The following is a 16,379-nucleotide window of genomic DNA, read 5'->3' as shown; positions in this document are numbered from 1 at the left end:
CCGTCCACTCGCCAACACAAGTAATGCTTCTGTTTCTTGCCCACGTCTCAGGAAGGTTCAATCTCCCCCAAATCTCCTCCCAGCATCTAAGGACCTTGACTTCAGGTCTTCTTCATTCCTTTTCCCCACTGAGGAGGCTCTGGCTGCTCCAGGCCACTGAGGACTGGGGGAGCAGACCCCGTCTCCATCCCTCCATACCCACCAACCATACACCACCACCCACACCTTCTCACTTCCCTGTTCTTGTCTGGCTCCTTCCTATCTGCCTCTATTTCCTTCCTTCCCATAAAACCCTCTACTCACTCTCTGTTGATTGAAGCCTCACTGGGGTCATTTATTAAAAAAAAAAAAAAAGGAATATCTAATTCGTGTTTATATGCATGAGAAAATGTATAATGCACTATAAGAAACACCATCTGTTAGCCTCTATTATTAATATTACCTGCTATTTTTTAAGCACTCCAACACAAACCAATGGTGTGATCATAAGCAAGTTACTCGATTTTTTATTCTCAATTTTCTCATTAGTAAAGTAGGCATAATAATACCTACTTTATAAGGTTGCTTGAAGGATGGAATGGCATAATATATGTAACGTGCTTAGCACGGTGCTTGATGATAAGGAATGCTCAATAGATATCTTATTTTTATTTAACAAAAGCTTATCTAGAAGGCCCGTGGCTTGCGCCTGCCTCTAGTCCCAGCTATTAGGAAAGCTGAGGTCCTACGATCGCTAGAAGCCAGGAGCTTGCGGCTGCAGAGCTATGACTTCGTCCCTGCACTTCAGCCTGGGGACAGAGGGAGACCTCGTCTCTTAAACAAACAAACAAAGCCGACGAAGAAGAAAGCACAGAAAAAAGAAAAGGAAAAAGCTTATCTAGTGCTTACTACGCGTCAATCACTCTTCTAGGTGCTTTTTCCAAATACTGAAACCTTGTACTAATTCTCTAGCGTAGGTATTATTACCATCTTCATTTTACAGCTGCAAAGACTGGGGTAGAGAGTTTGAGCAACCGGCCCAACGTCACACCGCCGGTAAGCAGTCTGCTCTCAGAATTCGCGCCCTTTACCCAGCTGCTTCCCCTAAATATTTACTGTTTATGAGAAAACTGCAAATTACAAAGCGCTCAACCACCGATTAGCACCCTAGGGCAAAATGAGCCCTTCATCACTCCCTCAACGCTCCCCCCAGAGCTCAGCTTCCACGAACTCAAAAGCCAACGAAGCAAACCTGAGCTCTCGAAGAGCGTCGCTCTCTCTGTGGCGGCCACGCCCCCTCCCCTAGCCCCGCCCCGCCCACTGAGCTGGCCCCGCCCCTCGTCCCAAGCTGTGACGCTAGCAGAGACGGCGCCTCGCGGGCTTCCACGTAAGCACTCCAACGCCTCTCCCTACTCTCCCTGGAGGACGATACATCCGGGTCGCTGGAGCAGGTACCTCAAGCCCCGCCCCTTCCCGTCAGGCACTCACCCCCACTTCCGACCAACTGAGGCCTTTCCTGCTTCTCTGCTTAGTGGTCCCGTCCCGTAGCTACCCAGCTCCTCAGCGCCCCGAACCCGAACCCGGCGGCTCGCCCTCATTCCGAATCTCTCCGAGTCTCGGAGCTGCTGTGCCGAGCGTTTTCGCGGAGCGGCCCGGGCTGAGGCCTGTGGCGCGCGCTGAGTCCGCGCAGACCTGACGCGGCGTCTCCTCGTAGCTCCCTTGAGGCCGAGGCCGCCGCCGCTGTCTCAGGATGCCGCGGCCGGGGTCCGCGCAGCGCTGGGCGGCCGCCGCGGGCCGTTGGGGCTGCAGGCTGCTCGCGTTGCTGCTGCTGGTGCCAGGGCCAGGCGGCGCCTCTGAGATCACCTTCGAGCTGCCAGACAACGCCAAGCAGTGCTTCTACGAGGACATCGCTCAGGGCACCAAGTGCACCCTCGAGTTCCAGGTATGGGCCTCCCTGGCAGTCCTTGGGCCCCAGCTCGCGGCTCTGGGTTTGGGGCTGTAACTTGCTGGGGGAGCCTCCCTCCCGTCCGTGTTTCTCTGACCTTTGGCTAATTACTTGTAGGTAGCTGATGCCTGACACTTGGCTTTCCTCTTGTAAACCTTGGGCGAGAGACGTTTAAGACCGTCTTCATGTTAAAATATATGAATTCCAGAAATGTTTCCTCCACCTGTGACTTTTTTTCCCATTCTCTAATGTCCTTCATTTTTAAGGCCTTTGAACTTTCTTCTTTAAAAGTTTCCCTTAAAAAAAATTAGTACTGCTTTATAGTATCTAGTGTCAACCCCCCCACTGTGTAACCCACACTTCCAATTTAATTGGATTTGAAGTGCTGCCAATATCTAACTTCATTGCTTTTCGGTTTTTCCAATATTAGGGTTATTGGTTAATGCGGTTTCTGTCATTGGAAGAGCTCCATTACAAGCTGAACAACCATTTGCCAAAGGTGTTATGTAAAGAATTGCTGTGATAAATGAGAGGCCCCTTTTGAGCTTTGGAAGTATATAAAAGAGAAACTTGAACAGAATGTGGTTTCTTCAGTTGGTTAGAACAGTCTTTACTGTGTTTCAATTTTTGTTGGTAGGCATATTTAACATTTGAGCAGCTATTGAGTAGTAGGTGCTGGTGATACAGAAATGATCAAAACAGGGTCGCTGCCATCATTCTTGATTCCCTTCTCATCCTATTCTTTTTTCTTTTCTTTTTTTTTTGAGACAGAATCTCACTCTGTTGCCGGGGCTAGAGTGCCATGGCGTCAGCCTAGCTTACAGCAACCTCAAACTCATGGGCTCAAGCGATCCTTCTGCCTCAGCCCCCCAAGTAGCTGGGACTACAGGCATGTGCCACCATGCCCGGCTAATTTTTTTCTATATATTTTTAGTTGGTCAATTAATTTGTTTCTATTTTAGTAGAGACAGGGTCACGCTCTTGCTCAGGCTGGTCTCGAACTCCTGACCTCTAGAGATATGCCTGCCTCGGCCTCCCAGAGTGCTAGGATTACAGGCGTGAGCCACCACGTGGGGCCCTGTTCTTCTTAATAGTACCTGTTCATTCATCAAAACTGCTTTAAGAGTGGTAAGTAAGGGATATGTGACCTGGTCTTTGATATCCATGAAGGCTTCCTTTAGAAAGTGCTTTTAAGATGAACTTTAAAGGATGAATTGTAAATACTTTAGGAAGGAAGGAGAGGAACTAGCCCTTGGTAGGAGTGAACACTGGGAATTTGAGGGACACAGGTCCAGTATGGCTGAGAATAAGGAGCCAGAGGACAGGCTATTAGCAGGGGCCAGGCCATGTAGTGCTTTCTAGACCATTTTGAGGATTTTAGTTTTTCCTAACAATGTGGGAAGCCATCAGACTTATGTATGTAATTCAGTGACATGACGAGAATATTCCTGGTAGCTGCATGGATAATAGAGAAGGTGTGGTAAGGTGTTACAGAGTGGGTGTGGAAGGCTGATTAGGAGACTATCGAGGTGGTCTAGGCAATAAATAATAGTGGCTTAGACTAGGGTGGTAGTCATGGGGAGGAGAAAAGTGAAAGGATTGGAGAAAATGTACTAGGTAAAAATCAGCAGGACTTGGTGATGATTTGGCTGTAATGGGTGAGGGAGGGGAGGCTAAGGATGGCCCTTAGGCTTGCTTAACTTCATGGATTAGGACCAAGGGACAGAAAAGAAGATAGCAAGAACTGTAATACAAGTATAAGCCAAAATTTTCTTTGTTCGAATTTAATAAACATCTTGGGGTTTTATATGTGCAAACTTGGTGATTGGTGCTAAGGATACTACTATAATGGCTAAAAATTACCGTCTATTGTGTGTAGACAATGTAATTCTCAGGAAAGCTCGGTATGAAATTAATATAGTTCTTATTTCTTTTTTACTGATGAAACTGGGGCTTAGAAAGGTTAAAACCCAAATATAAAACTCAGAAGTAGCACAATCAGTATGCAGTCCCAAGTTAAATTCTGAACTACTTTATTATACTACCTTCCAAAGATAAATAAGACTGACTTTGACCTCAGAGAACTTACATAGACACATATAGTCATATAATGTTAAATGCAACAATAGAAGTACACACTAGAAAGGACAGAAGGATCATCAGGAAATTAGCTAAAGAGCCGATGTTAGAGCTGAGAATGGAAAGATAAATAGGAGATGCTCTACAAGGTGGCAGAGTAGGGAGGAAAGGGCACCCTAGGCAGATACATTTGTAAGAGTTCCAGGAGGCCTAAAATTAGCCTTGCCTCTTTTGTTAAAGTTTGTGCATGACGCTGAAATACACTATGTAATAATAATAGTTTTGCTTTGTGACTGTAGGTCGAGTGGCTTTGGGGTGGTTTGTACCAGTTTGTCAACATTATTTATTGATAACAGCAAGATTAATGATTTGTACCTGGTGTCAGTGAAACACCCTCCCCCCTCCCCCAACACATACACACACACACACACAGGCTCTGCTGTTGAGACTGGGCATATAGCAGGAATGTGCCTATATGTGACCAGCAACATATTAAAAAACCCAGCGAAGACTCTATTTTGGGTTCCCTGCTTCCAAGGTGTTTTCTTTGCACATTTGGGCAGTTCCAGATCTGAGAGAGAGTATGTGTCTGGCCACAGATCTCACAGAGGGGGAACAAAGGAACCCATACCTGACCTCTCTAAACCTCTTGCTGTGAGACAGCCTTCAGCTGTGATGTTTTATATAGTACTCTTTTCCTGTAGTAAACTAGATTTGTAAGCTTTGTCATTTTGGCCCCTGTGATTTTTCTTTAGCACACAAACCCTGTTGAACTGCCACTGTTAGTACAGATTTAAAGCAAAGACTTGTTCAGAGGACTTTTGGTGGTCTGGTATTTTAGGAGCATGGAATGAGCAAGGATATCAATAAAAGAGGCGTGAGGCTACCTGGAGAAAGTACTGGGGATGAGTATGCCATCATTAACAGATTTGGATTTTTCTGTAGGCCACAGGTAATTATCAAAAGGTTTTAAATGTGTGCTCAATGAGGGGATGAGGAGAGATGGGGAGGTTGTCCCCACCCCAGGAAACATTTGGCATTAGGTTTGGAGGAGGACTGCTACTCACATCTGGTGGGTAGAGACCAGAGATGCTGCTAAATATGCTACAGTGCACAAGACAACACAGACCCCTACAACAAAGAATTATCCACCTCAAAATGGGAATAATACAGAGGTTGAAAACCCTGGGTTAGAGGGAGAAGAGATTGGGCTGTGAGAAGATCTTTTAGGAAGTTGTGGCAGTAGTCTTGTCTGGATTTTGCATTAGGAATGGGATGAATTTGAGAGAGGCAAGAAGATTGAGAGATTTCTGTGACACTTAGTTTGGGACTATCCAGTTTCAATCATAGATGAACAGACAGATTTAAAGGGGTACTGGTAACTGAAGTGAGATCACCTGTTTTAAAATTAAATGGAAGTGAAATGGGATAATGATCAGCTCTGGTCCTGTTCAGTTTGTATGTGTTTGATTATTCAGAGTACAATGGTCAAATATGAATAATTGGATATGTAAAAATTAAGTTATTTTCGCTTGAAGAAAAGGTGGTTGACTTTTCAGCAGGAGTGGAGTGGTGGTAAATGCCCAACTGATAAGACACTTTTATGTCATAACATTTTATCTGCATGTTAATGTTTGCATATTTTTACAGTTTCCTAAGGACATAACTATATTCCATTTAATTGCCAAAATGATCTTGTAACATAGTTCATTTGGTTGTCATCTCTGTCAAGTAACAAAAGGTCTCAAAAGTCACAGGTCTTTCTTTGAAGTCCAAAGTTTGATCTCTCTGTTCTACTGATCTAGAATGTCAGTATGCTAACCAAGAAGGTTCAAACTTGAAAATAAGAAGCTTGTGCCACCCAATCTCGTGATGATTGGGAACCCTCAAACCTAATGTTTCTTACTTATCTTCTCTTTCTCAAATGGATACCATCAGTCTGTGTTTCTTCTCCTGTCTCCTCCTCCTCTTTCTTCCTACTCATTTCTTTCTCATGTAAAGAGGCCTTCCACTTTAATTTTCCCTCCTTTTGTCTCTTATAATGCTTGTCCAGTTATTCAGGAAAAATCTCTCCCTTCTCTATTTGAACAACTCAGATGGCCCAAGTTGTAACTGATTGCTTAAAAATAAGCCCTTGAAAATAGCCCTATAGTTCTCTTCTGACTCATGTGACCTACCTTTCAATATGCTTGCCTTTAAGTGCAAGCTTTCCAGATGAACTGCTAAACAAACTTGTCTTTATGTAGCTCTGTTTTATTTTTGCTTTAATCCCAAGTGTTTAAACAATATTTTGTTTAAACTGTTGTGTTACTCCTGGAAACAAGGAGTAATGTATCATTATATAGAATGTATCATTATGTAGAATACATTACTCACTTCATAATGCATTTCAAAACAAAATGTGTATCAAATTTCATATCACTGACTATAATAGAACTTAAACACAACCATTTGTCATGTGGCAGTAAAATGAGCCTAAGTTCTATGAGAGAAGTATGCATGGCCTGTTATGCAAAGGATTGACCTATCATACTTCTTTACTACTATGAACCCAAATAAATGACTGAGGCAAAAACCTGAATCACTAGAGGTTTATTAGGCCAAGATTTGGGGGATGCACCTGGGAAAAACACAAATCACAGACAAGCTGTGGCTTTTTTTCTGAAGGGTGAAGGGGAGGTTAGAACCTTCAGCATTTTAAAGGCATACAGAGAGAAGGTAAAAGGCAGAGGGGAGAGGAGGTGGCGGCTACATTCTTGTGAGGCCCAAGAAATCTATATTTTACATAAAATGAGAAATAAAGGAAGTATCAGTTATGTAGATGTCCCTGGGTAGGTGAAGAATGTCTGATTCTGATCCTGTCTTGTCTCCAGTTCTGTTACTTGTAATTCCTTATTAGTGTGGAATCCAATAGGCTTTAGTTTTAGGAGCTAGACATAGGTAGAATTTCCATGTCCTTGCTTATGGGAGGTTAGCAAGAAATTTCCTTAATGAATGATCTGTGGGGCCGGCTCTTCACAAGTGCCTGAGGCTGTGATTTGCTCTTTCCACTGTGTGTGGTTGGATGATGCTTGCTAAATAGGAAACTGGGTGAGAAAATTTTTGGACAAAATTTTACATGGTAGTAAACTTAAGGGTTAAGACTATGACTTTGGAGTTCAAGTTCTGCCTCTCCCACTTATTAGATGAGTAATCTTGAGTAGGTTACTTTAACACCAGTTTCTTATACTATCAAATGAAAAGAAAAAAATCTCTTGTAGGAGATTTGGAAATCTTGTAGGGTTGTTGGAAAAATTCAGTGATATAATAGACCTGTGTTAACTAGCACAGTTGTCTGGCTAGTTTGAAGTAAATTGTTCTCTCTTTCCTGTCATGAGGAAACTTGTTCAGGTTCTGTAAAGTTTAGTTAAACTGAAATCTGCCTCCCAAGTTCCATCCACTGGTAAAAATTTAAAAAATGTAAAATTGTCTGTTAAAGGAAAAGTTCTTTGCGCATAACCTTATTGCCATTTTAGTAGGAAACCTGGTTAATTTTTCAAACTTGTTAGTTGTAATGATGTTTTCTGTTTTTTTAAATTTCTTACAGGTGATTACTGGTGGTCACTATGATGTAGATTGTCGATTAGAAGATCCTGATGGTAAAGTGTTATACAAAGAGATGAAGAAGCAGTATGATAGTTTTACCTTCACAGCCTCCAGAAATGGGACATACAAATTTTGCTTCAGCAATGAATTTTCTACTTTCACACATAAAACTGTATATTTTGATTTTCAAGTTGGAGAAGACCCACCTTTGTTTCCTAGTGAGAACCGAGTCAGTGCTCTTACCCAGGTAAACAAAAAATTAGCAATATAATGTTGGTATATTTAAAGGGAGGAAAAAAGCATAGTTAATATCATGCACTCATGGATAAACATAGAATTTTGAGACTAACACAATCTTTAAAACCTATCTTAATTCTTATAGATTAGGCATTTCACAGACAACTTCAGACTCATAGTGAAAGCCAATGTTAAAAAGTTTTATGAACTTTTAAGTGTAAAGGAAATAAACATTAAAATAGGAGGAAGATCACTAAGGTAGAAACATCATAGTAAAGGAAATTTAGGAAGGCCAAGCAGTGCTCCAGCATTCTGAAGCATTTTCTGTAATCCATGAAGGATTGTTGCTACCATACTTTAGTAGGCTAGTGTAACTGGAAGTAAAATGATGCCTTAATTAATGTATAAATATATCCACATAATAGTCTTTATACTCTTACTTAGTGTTACTCAAGCTGCTGTTACAATAACTTTTGCTGTATCTTTAGGTAAAATGTTGAAGAGTAATGGTAAGTCACCTAACAAAAATAGTTACAAAAGCTAAATTGAATTTTATTTTGAAGAAATAAAATGAGTAAGAGAGTGTAAAAAATTTAAAGCCAGTGAACACATACTGCTCAGATTGAGCCTCCCTATTCTGAAAATCTGAAATACTCCAAAACCCAAAACTTTTTCAAACTCACAACTAGTAGAAAATTACACACTTGACCTCATGTACACAAACTTTGTTTCATGCACAAAATTATTAAAAATATTGTATATAATTACCTGCAGGCTGTGTATAAGGTGTATATGACATATAAGTAAATTCATGTTTACACTTGGGTGCAATCCCTGAGATATCTCATTATGTATATGCAAATATTCCAAAATCCAAAAGCGTTTGAAATTCAAAACACTTCTGGTCCCAGATATTTTAGATAAGGGAAGCTCAATCTGTATGGACCTAGATTATATCTAAAAGATACTCAATTAGGCATCAAAATGAATTAGTTATCACCTACTTGTTAAAACCTTAAAATGATATTTCAGTGTTCCCAGGTTACATTTAGTCTGTTGGCCAAAGTGATGATAGAGGTAGTTTTAAGAATGTGTAAGAGCCTTAATTCATAAGCCTATTTTAAACATTAGCAAGATGTAGTCAAATGCTCTTAATTTTAGAAATGTTTTCTTTATTTTAAGATCCTGTGTGAAAGGCACTTAGCTTTGTAAAATGGTTTTTCTTTAGGGCAAATAACCTGTATCCATTCTTTCATGAATTTTGACTTGTATAAGAAGGTGACTTGCTCTACAAACCTAAGTGGGTAAATAAAGAAATGAATAGTAATAAGGCAGTTAGTACCACTTAGCCTCCTTTATTCATATCACATGTTGTATCATTTTTTATTTTTTCTTAGTCGTATTTCTGTACTTTCAAAAAGCTACTAAGTCTCTCACATAGTAGGGATACTATGTTCATACTTTAAAATTGAAAAAAATTATCAGTTACATGCAGAATAAATTATCATTTACTTTTTCCTATCACCATTTTTTTACCCATTAATAAAATGATAGATCTAGAGTAGGCAATGATCACCAGTAACTGCTAAAACTTTTAGGTAAAAGGCTGGTAGGGAACTTTATAATGATGGATCCAACTGCTATCACCTAAATCTAATTTACTAATGGAGAGATAACTAGACATTATGTGCCTTGTGATAATATGCAATAAGAAGTACAACTGGGCTGGGCATGGTGGCTCACGCCTGTAATCCTAGCACACTGGAAGGCCGAGGTAGGAGGATCATTTGAACTGAGGAGTTTGAGACCAGCCTGAACAAAAGCAAGACCCTGTCTCTACTAAAAATATATATAGAAAAAATTAACTGGGCATGGTGGCACATGCCTGTAGTCCCAGCTACTCAGGAGGCTGAGGCAGGAGGATCGCTTGAGCCCAGGAGTTTGAGGTTGCTGTGAGCTAGGCTGATGCCATGGAACTCTAGCCTGTGCAATAGAGTGAGACTCTGTCTCAAAAAAAAAAAAAGGTAGTACACAACACTGACTACAAGATGTTCTTGGCCAGAACATTATACCTGAATCTCATCATGTTTAGTTCCAACTGTCAATTTACAAGAAATAGAGAGGATAGAGGAACACCATGGGAATGCTTTGACTTACGTGCTTATATTGATGAACTTAACTGCCATTCTCTTCCTCCTAATTTTTCTTTGAAGAACCTGCGCTAGAAATTCTATAGCCACTAACCTTAGCTGATAAGTATTTCTGCTCTTGTTAGCTTAGTGTTCCATTTTTCACCTTATTGATGTGACATCCTAGTTTGGGTAAAACAGCCATTTCATTGGATCTCTAGCCTTACCAGTTGTCCTAGTAGGAATGAGTAAAAGGGTTGCATTGCTGGGACAACTGGTAAATGAGTGAATGAATGAATGCCAGTTTAGTAGAATGTTAGTCAAATGAGGAATTGATATCAAATTGAAAGAAAAGATGAATATGCTAGATGGAATATACAGTAAGTATTAAACATATACTAACTGAAAATATTTCCCTTTAGATGGAATCTGCCTGTGTTTCAATTCATGAAGCTCTAAAGTCTGTCATCGACTATCAGACTCATTTCCGTTTGAGAGAAGCTCAAGGCCGAAGCCGAGCAGAGGATCTAAATACAAGAGTGGCCTATTGGTCAGTCGGAGAAGCCCTCATTCTTTTGGTGGTTAGCATAGGGCAGGTATTTCTTTTGAAAAGCTTTTTCTCAGATAAAAGAACCACCACAACTCGTGTTGGATCATAACACGAGAATTGCCACACCATTGCCACTGTAATATTGCTGTCTAATTAATTTTAGGTACTGAAGAACTTAATATTGACAACATTTTTAAAATCTTATGCATATACTTGTTGGGAGGGATGTACAATGCATATCCCCAAACTGTGGAAAGGACACCTTTTTTATTTGTAAAGGTAGAAAAATTTTGGAACTTATTTTGGGCTATTCATGTTAAATATTCAACACCAATGATCTACTCTTTTCTCAGTTGTTTATATCTACTCTTCACACACTTAAACTTTGGTATTTTGATTCCTTTTAACCATTTAAAAGTACTTTTCTTATAGCTAGTCAATATTTTAAAACCTTAGATTTAATGTCTACATGTGTTATGGAGGAAGAAAATTGCCTTTTGATTGTTTATAGTAAATAAATTTTTGCTTTTAAGAAAACCAAATGTGATTAACTATAGCCCACTCCCTAGTCCCCTATTTTTTATGGGGGGAAAAAATCTATAGGATTATTAGTTAATATTGATAGAATTTTTAATTGATACATCGTGGTATAATTTATTTTTCAGCTTAGAAAATGTCAGATTTTTGTTTTTTGGGTTTATTTTATGATTTATAACCAGCTGTGTAATTTTTTCATCAGGGCATTCTTACTGCACAGAGAACAGTATGTTTCAGTAGCATAATAGAATTTACATAGGCCTTAAATATCAGACTGTTATAACAGGTAGAATAGTTATAGAATAATTTAAGACACTACAGCGGGAGCAAATGAAATGGGAAAACTTTAATTGAGTTGGCTGCACTCATTACATTTTCAGTGCTTTTACAAAGAAAAAAGGTTATCTGTTTAATTTTAACATTTTAATTAGCTGGTTCTTGCCCCATCATTCCCAGCTTAAATTGACAATTATAATACTGGTATCATGTAAGTGCCATGTATTTTATCCTGTTGGATGTGATACACTGAGAAGTTAGTTTCTTTGTTTTGTTATTGTCTTACACATTTTATTTTGGTAATCTCTGGTTAGCAACCTTAAAATAATTTAACAATTTAGAATTCTGTGTGTTTCCTGTTTGGTAATCTTCATTGATTGTAGTTTAATGAGTATTAAATAGTGCATATACTCTCTAATACAGGGTTTAGACTGTGTTTGTATCTTATTATAATTTGTATAGATTGAGCTGATTGAAATAAGATTTTGTTCCAGGAATTCTAGAATAGAATACAGGATGATGCAAAATTGTATAGATGTTTAAAGCTTTTCTGTTTAAAAAAAAATTGCAACTGCGTTTCTGCCATGCCTATCTTCCCTACCGAAAGGTGATGATTCCTGAACAAGACTGTCTATATATTATAGAGACTTTGATATGTGATACCATAGAATGCCTATTAGATAGCAATTCTAGTCACTTACCATTACAGACTAGACGTTAACTCTTAATTTTATGCTGTCTTAAAATGCATATGTACACTTCTTGCGTGTAAGGGCAAACAAATTCATGTTGTTATCATGCTTGCTAATTTCAGATGCCACAGTGTAGCAAGGAGTAAACATGTTTTCAACTCTTTAATTTTAAGATTTTTGGAGAGCAAATAGCTAATCCTAAAACAACATTTATCAATAAGAAGTAAAGTTTAAGATTTTGCAGATTTATCTATTTAGGTTCTTGTATTGAAGTTGTCCTGCAGCCTTACAAGTGTCCCTTCATATTTAGATTTGAAAGTTTTAAGCACTAATGTTAATGGTGTTGATAAACATGAATGTATGTAAAATGTCCTTTTTTGGTTGCCCATCTACATTATTCTGTTAGATAACTTATACTGTAATTAAACAAAGTCAGGTATAGATCTTGCCAAGTTTGGCATAGATAGTGCACTCATTTAATCTGTACCTCTCAAAACTTCATGATATTAGACTATTACCACAAATAATATTTGAGAAAAGTACTGAAATACATTAAAATTTTTTAAATCACCACTGTTACCTATTGTAGAAAATAGTGTGGGCTTAGTCTAGTTTCTATGTAAACTGGTTAAATTTTGATGGCTGTCTATACTCAACTTGATATATGTATATAAATTAGAAAATACATATCTCTTCAAACATTAATGTTAAGTAACATTTTCTTCTTCCTCCTAATACATAAATTGTAGCTCATCATTTTTCCTTAATTCTTTTGTGACTTGTTGCAGCAATTTGAATTTCCCAAATATTTATGTTTGGACATAATGGCTCAGAATACATATTTGAACATCATAGTTGTATATATTTTTAAAGTAGAATAAATAATGGAAAGTGACTTGATATACAAGTTTATACTAAAATTTCAACTGTGTGAAGATACATTTTAAGATATTACTTTGCTAATAATCTGAATATTCTTTTTTCTATTAAAGCAGCAAATGGTTTGTGGTTCACAACTTTCATCCAGGCTTGATGATAATCAACTCTGAAAATATAGTGGACTGAAAAAGTTTTATTCTTTGAAAGATTTCATTTAAATCTCTGTACTATCCATTTTTGTTTCAGTTTGTAAATGTGTAACATTTATAGTTAAATAGGACAAAGCAGGCCCTATGACTATTGTTTTCAAAAATTAAACAAATTAATATGTAAATAATTCAAAAGCATTTTTCATTTGAAAAGAAAAAATTTCTCTAACAGGATTGCACCAATCAATTTCTTGTAGAATAAAAAAAATCTTTCAACAAACTGACTGATTTGTTTCTGTCAGGATTTAAATCTTTACACAGTTCCTTGTAAACTTACAGCTTGGAGGACAGTTTTGTAAGGAGAGTGATTATTTATTTGGTATTTTAGCAAAACATCTGTAGGACTGGTCAAGAAAGAGAGTTAAAGAAGAGAAGTACCACCTCTGCACTGCCTCATGTTTAACCTCTTTGCATTCCTTATTGAAAGTTTGTATTGGTAAAAGGCAGTTAAGCCATTGGTTGCTCTAAAGAGGTCTTAATTTTTAAGTAAGTTAATTTTAGGTTGTATGATACCCAGTTGTGTCAGTATTTTTCTTCATCTTCATAATGCAGTCAGAGGGGACATTCTGGATCCTGGGCACAATTCTCCAAAAGTAACAAGAAAATAACAGTAAATATAGGGAAATAATGGTAAATATAGGTTAATATTGAATGCTTACCCTGTGCTAGGTGCTATGCTAATTATTTGGCTTGTATTGACACATTTCATTTTTGCAATAATCCTATGAACTAGGGATATTATTTCTATTTTACCAATGAGGAAACTGAGCCATAGAGGGTTAAGAAATCTGCTTATATCACATAGTAATTAGCAGAATCCAAATACGAATCATAGCAGTCTGTCTCTAGAGCCCTCTTTCTCAACCACTATTGCCTTACAAACACCAATAAGGCTAGATCTCTGAAGGCTTAGCTATCTTGCTTTCACTATAGATCAATAGCAGTTCAGTGCTTTGGCTTTGGAGTCATAGCTAAGTTCAAGTCATGGTTGTGTCTCCTTGGATTTTATTAACTGAATATTTCTATTTTCATCTTTAGTTGCTAAACTTCTTACTGTGCTTTAAGGTTCTTCATGTGGGTCTTAAACAATACTTAACACAAATATGAAATTGTTTGCATGTCTATCATGCACATACATAACAGTCTGCTAGAAGCCTCAAAAATGAATTACAAAGTCTGACCTCCAGGAATATAACCTAGTTGGAGATACAGTAGCTATATGAGCAACTAGGGTATAGGAGTATTGAAGAAGAATAATCTCTTAAGGGTCCAAGACACTTATAAAGTGCTAGAGGAAGAAAAGAATAGGGGCCCCCAACCTATGGTGAGTTGTATAATTATTTCATTATATTACAATTTGATAATAGAAATAGAAGTTTCCAGATTCTAGAGGAAAATACAAGGATGTTATCCTATTTTTATCATCACCAGTAATTAGATTCCTTGCTGAAATCCATTATACTAGAAGTAATACTGGTATGGCAGAATCTGTATTTAGTGCTGGTAATGATCACTATTACCTTAAAAAATATATAACAACATAAAATGATGCAGAGAATAAAGTCTATTCATAATCCCATCATTCATTTTGGCGTATTTCAATTATTTTTATAGATACTTGTGTATATTTTAAAGAAATCGGTATTATACTATTTATAACACAATTTTAAAAAATTTTGAAATCTATCAGGATATTCAACATGTACAAATTAATGAGAAAGTTATAAAACTCATATATCTAGTGCTCAGGTTAAGAAATACAATATTGCTAATACTTTAGAAAGCTCTTCTGTATCCTTTCCTGCTCACATTCCTGAATCACCCCATTAGAGATAACCAGTGTTCTGCTTGTAAGTATTTAAAGTTCCAAGCCATCATAAACTGATAGTTTTGTATTAATAAGTACAAAATCACATGCTTCAGTGTATTGGCTATGTCAATTTGATACCAGCATTCCTAAATGCTTACTCTCTATGCATGCTTACTCCTACTTCATGTGCTTAATCTTCATCAGCCAGTAAGAAACAGTTCACTGAACAGTATGGGACCACACTTTTCAGTAATACTAATATTGGCATTCCTTAAAAACACTATTAAAAAAATGAGGCAGAAGTGAACATTAATAAAGTTTAATAAAATGTATGTTAAATCTTTTTTTTTTTTTTTTTTTTGAGACAGAGTCTCACTTTGTTGCCCACTCTAGAGTGAGTGCCATGGCGTCAGCCTGGCTCACAGCAACCTCAGTCTCCTGGGCTCAGCGATCCTACTGCCTCAGCCTCCCGAGTAGCTGGGACTACAGGCATGTGCCACCATGCCCGGCTAATTTTTTGTATATATATTTTTAGTTGGTCAATTAATTTCTTTCTATTTTTGGTAGAGACGGGGTCTCGCTCAGGCTGGTTTCGAACTCCTGACCTTGAGTGATCCGCCCACCTCGGCCTCCCAAAGTGCTAGGATTACAGGCGTGAGCCACCGCGCCCGGCCTGTTAAATCTTAATAGACTATTGCATGTATTCTTTTGTGACTTTTGCTCAACAGCTAGTGTCAACTATGGTGATGCACATGGCTAGAATCTGTTTTCATTACCGTGTGGTAGTCCATTCTATTGATATACTACAGTAATGTGTCTCTTCTGTGAAGGAATTTGGTTTGTTCCAAGTTTTTTGCTAGAATGAACAAAGCCACTGAGCATCCTTGTATATATGCCTTGTTGCACATGTGTATGATCTCTTGAGAATACATCTAAGAATGGAATTGGTGGATCATAGTATATGTCAAAGTATACCTTCAGCTTTACTAGATAATTCCTAACTTTTCCAAAGTAATTATATCAATCCAGTGCTTTCACCAGCAGCATTGAAAGGTTCCACATTTGGTATTGTGGGACTTCAAAATTTTTGAAAATCTTCTGGGCTTCTAATGCTACCTCATTGTTGCTTAATTTGCATTTCTATTAGGTTAATTATTTTTTCCACAGATTATTTACCATTTGTATTTCCTCTTTTATGATATCCTTTTTCAAATCATTTGCTCATTTAAAAAAATTGGATTGTTTAACTTTTTTGGTTTTAACAGGATTCCTCTGTATGTTCAGGATACTAATCCTTTGGTTATTGCTATTTCAAATGTCTTCTCTTAGTTCTTGTTTATCTTTCTGATCCTAATGAAATGCATCAATCTTTGTCTTTATTGTTGGTGTTTTTGCGTCTTGTTTAAAAAATATTTTTTCTGTCCTGAGGTCATGAATGTCTTCTGTATTGTGTTCTAAAATATGTATAGTTT

At 37.7% G+C, this 16,379-nt stretch overlaps 1 protein-coding gene across 1 annotated transcript; it reads left to right on the top strand.

Moving 5' to 3' along the window:
- Positions 1-1,445: 1,445 nt before the first annotated feature.
- TMED7 (transmembrane p24 trafficking protein 7) lies at positions 1,446-15,855 on the top strand. The gene is made up of 3 exons (XM_012763726.3): positions 1,446-1,921; positions 7,590-7,835; positions 10,377-15,855. Exons 1-3 carry the CDS (start codon positions 1,730-1,732, stop codon positions 10,611-10,613), a joined length of 675 nt encoding a protein of 224 aa, XP_012619180.2. The 5' UTR covers positions 1,446-1,729; the 3' UTR covers positions 10,614-15,855.
- Positions 15,856-16,379: the final 524 nt, after the last annotated feature.

This window comes from Microcebus murinus, chromosome 11 (genome assembly GCF_040939455.1).
Source record: "Microcebus murinus isolate Inina chromosome 11, M.murinus_Inina_mat1.0, whole genome shotgun sequence".
Taxonomy (NCBI): Eukaryota; Metazoa; Chordata; class Mammalia; order Primates; family Cheirogaleidae; genus Microcebus; species Microcebus murinus.
Note: the sequence above shows the minus strand (reverse complement) of the source record. Positions and strands in the feature narration are given on the sequence as shown.

Bases quoted from the DNA above. Each gene is read 5' to 3' on its own strand.
- TMED7 (XM_012763726.3), top strand. From the start codon at position 1,730: ATGCCGCGGCCGGGGTCCGCGCAGCGCTGGGCGGCCGCCGCGGGCCGT. The intron at 1,922-7,589 runs GTATGGGCCTCC...AATTTCTTACAG, and splicing joins AGTGCACCCTCGAGTTCCAG to GTGATTACTGGTGGTCACTA. The intron at 7,836-10,376 runs GTAAACAAAAAA...ATTTCCCTTTAG, and splicing joins GAGTCAGTGCTCTTACCCAG to ATGGAATCTGCCTGTGTTTC.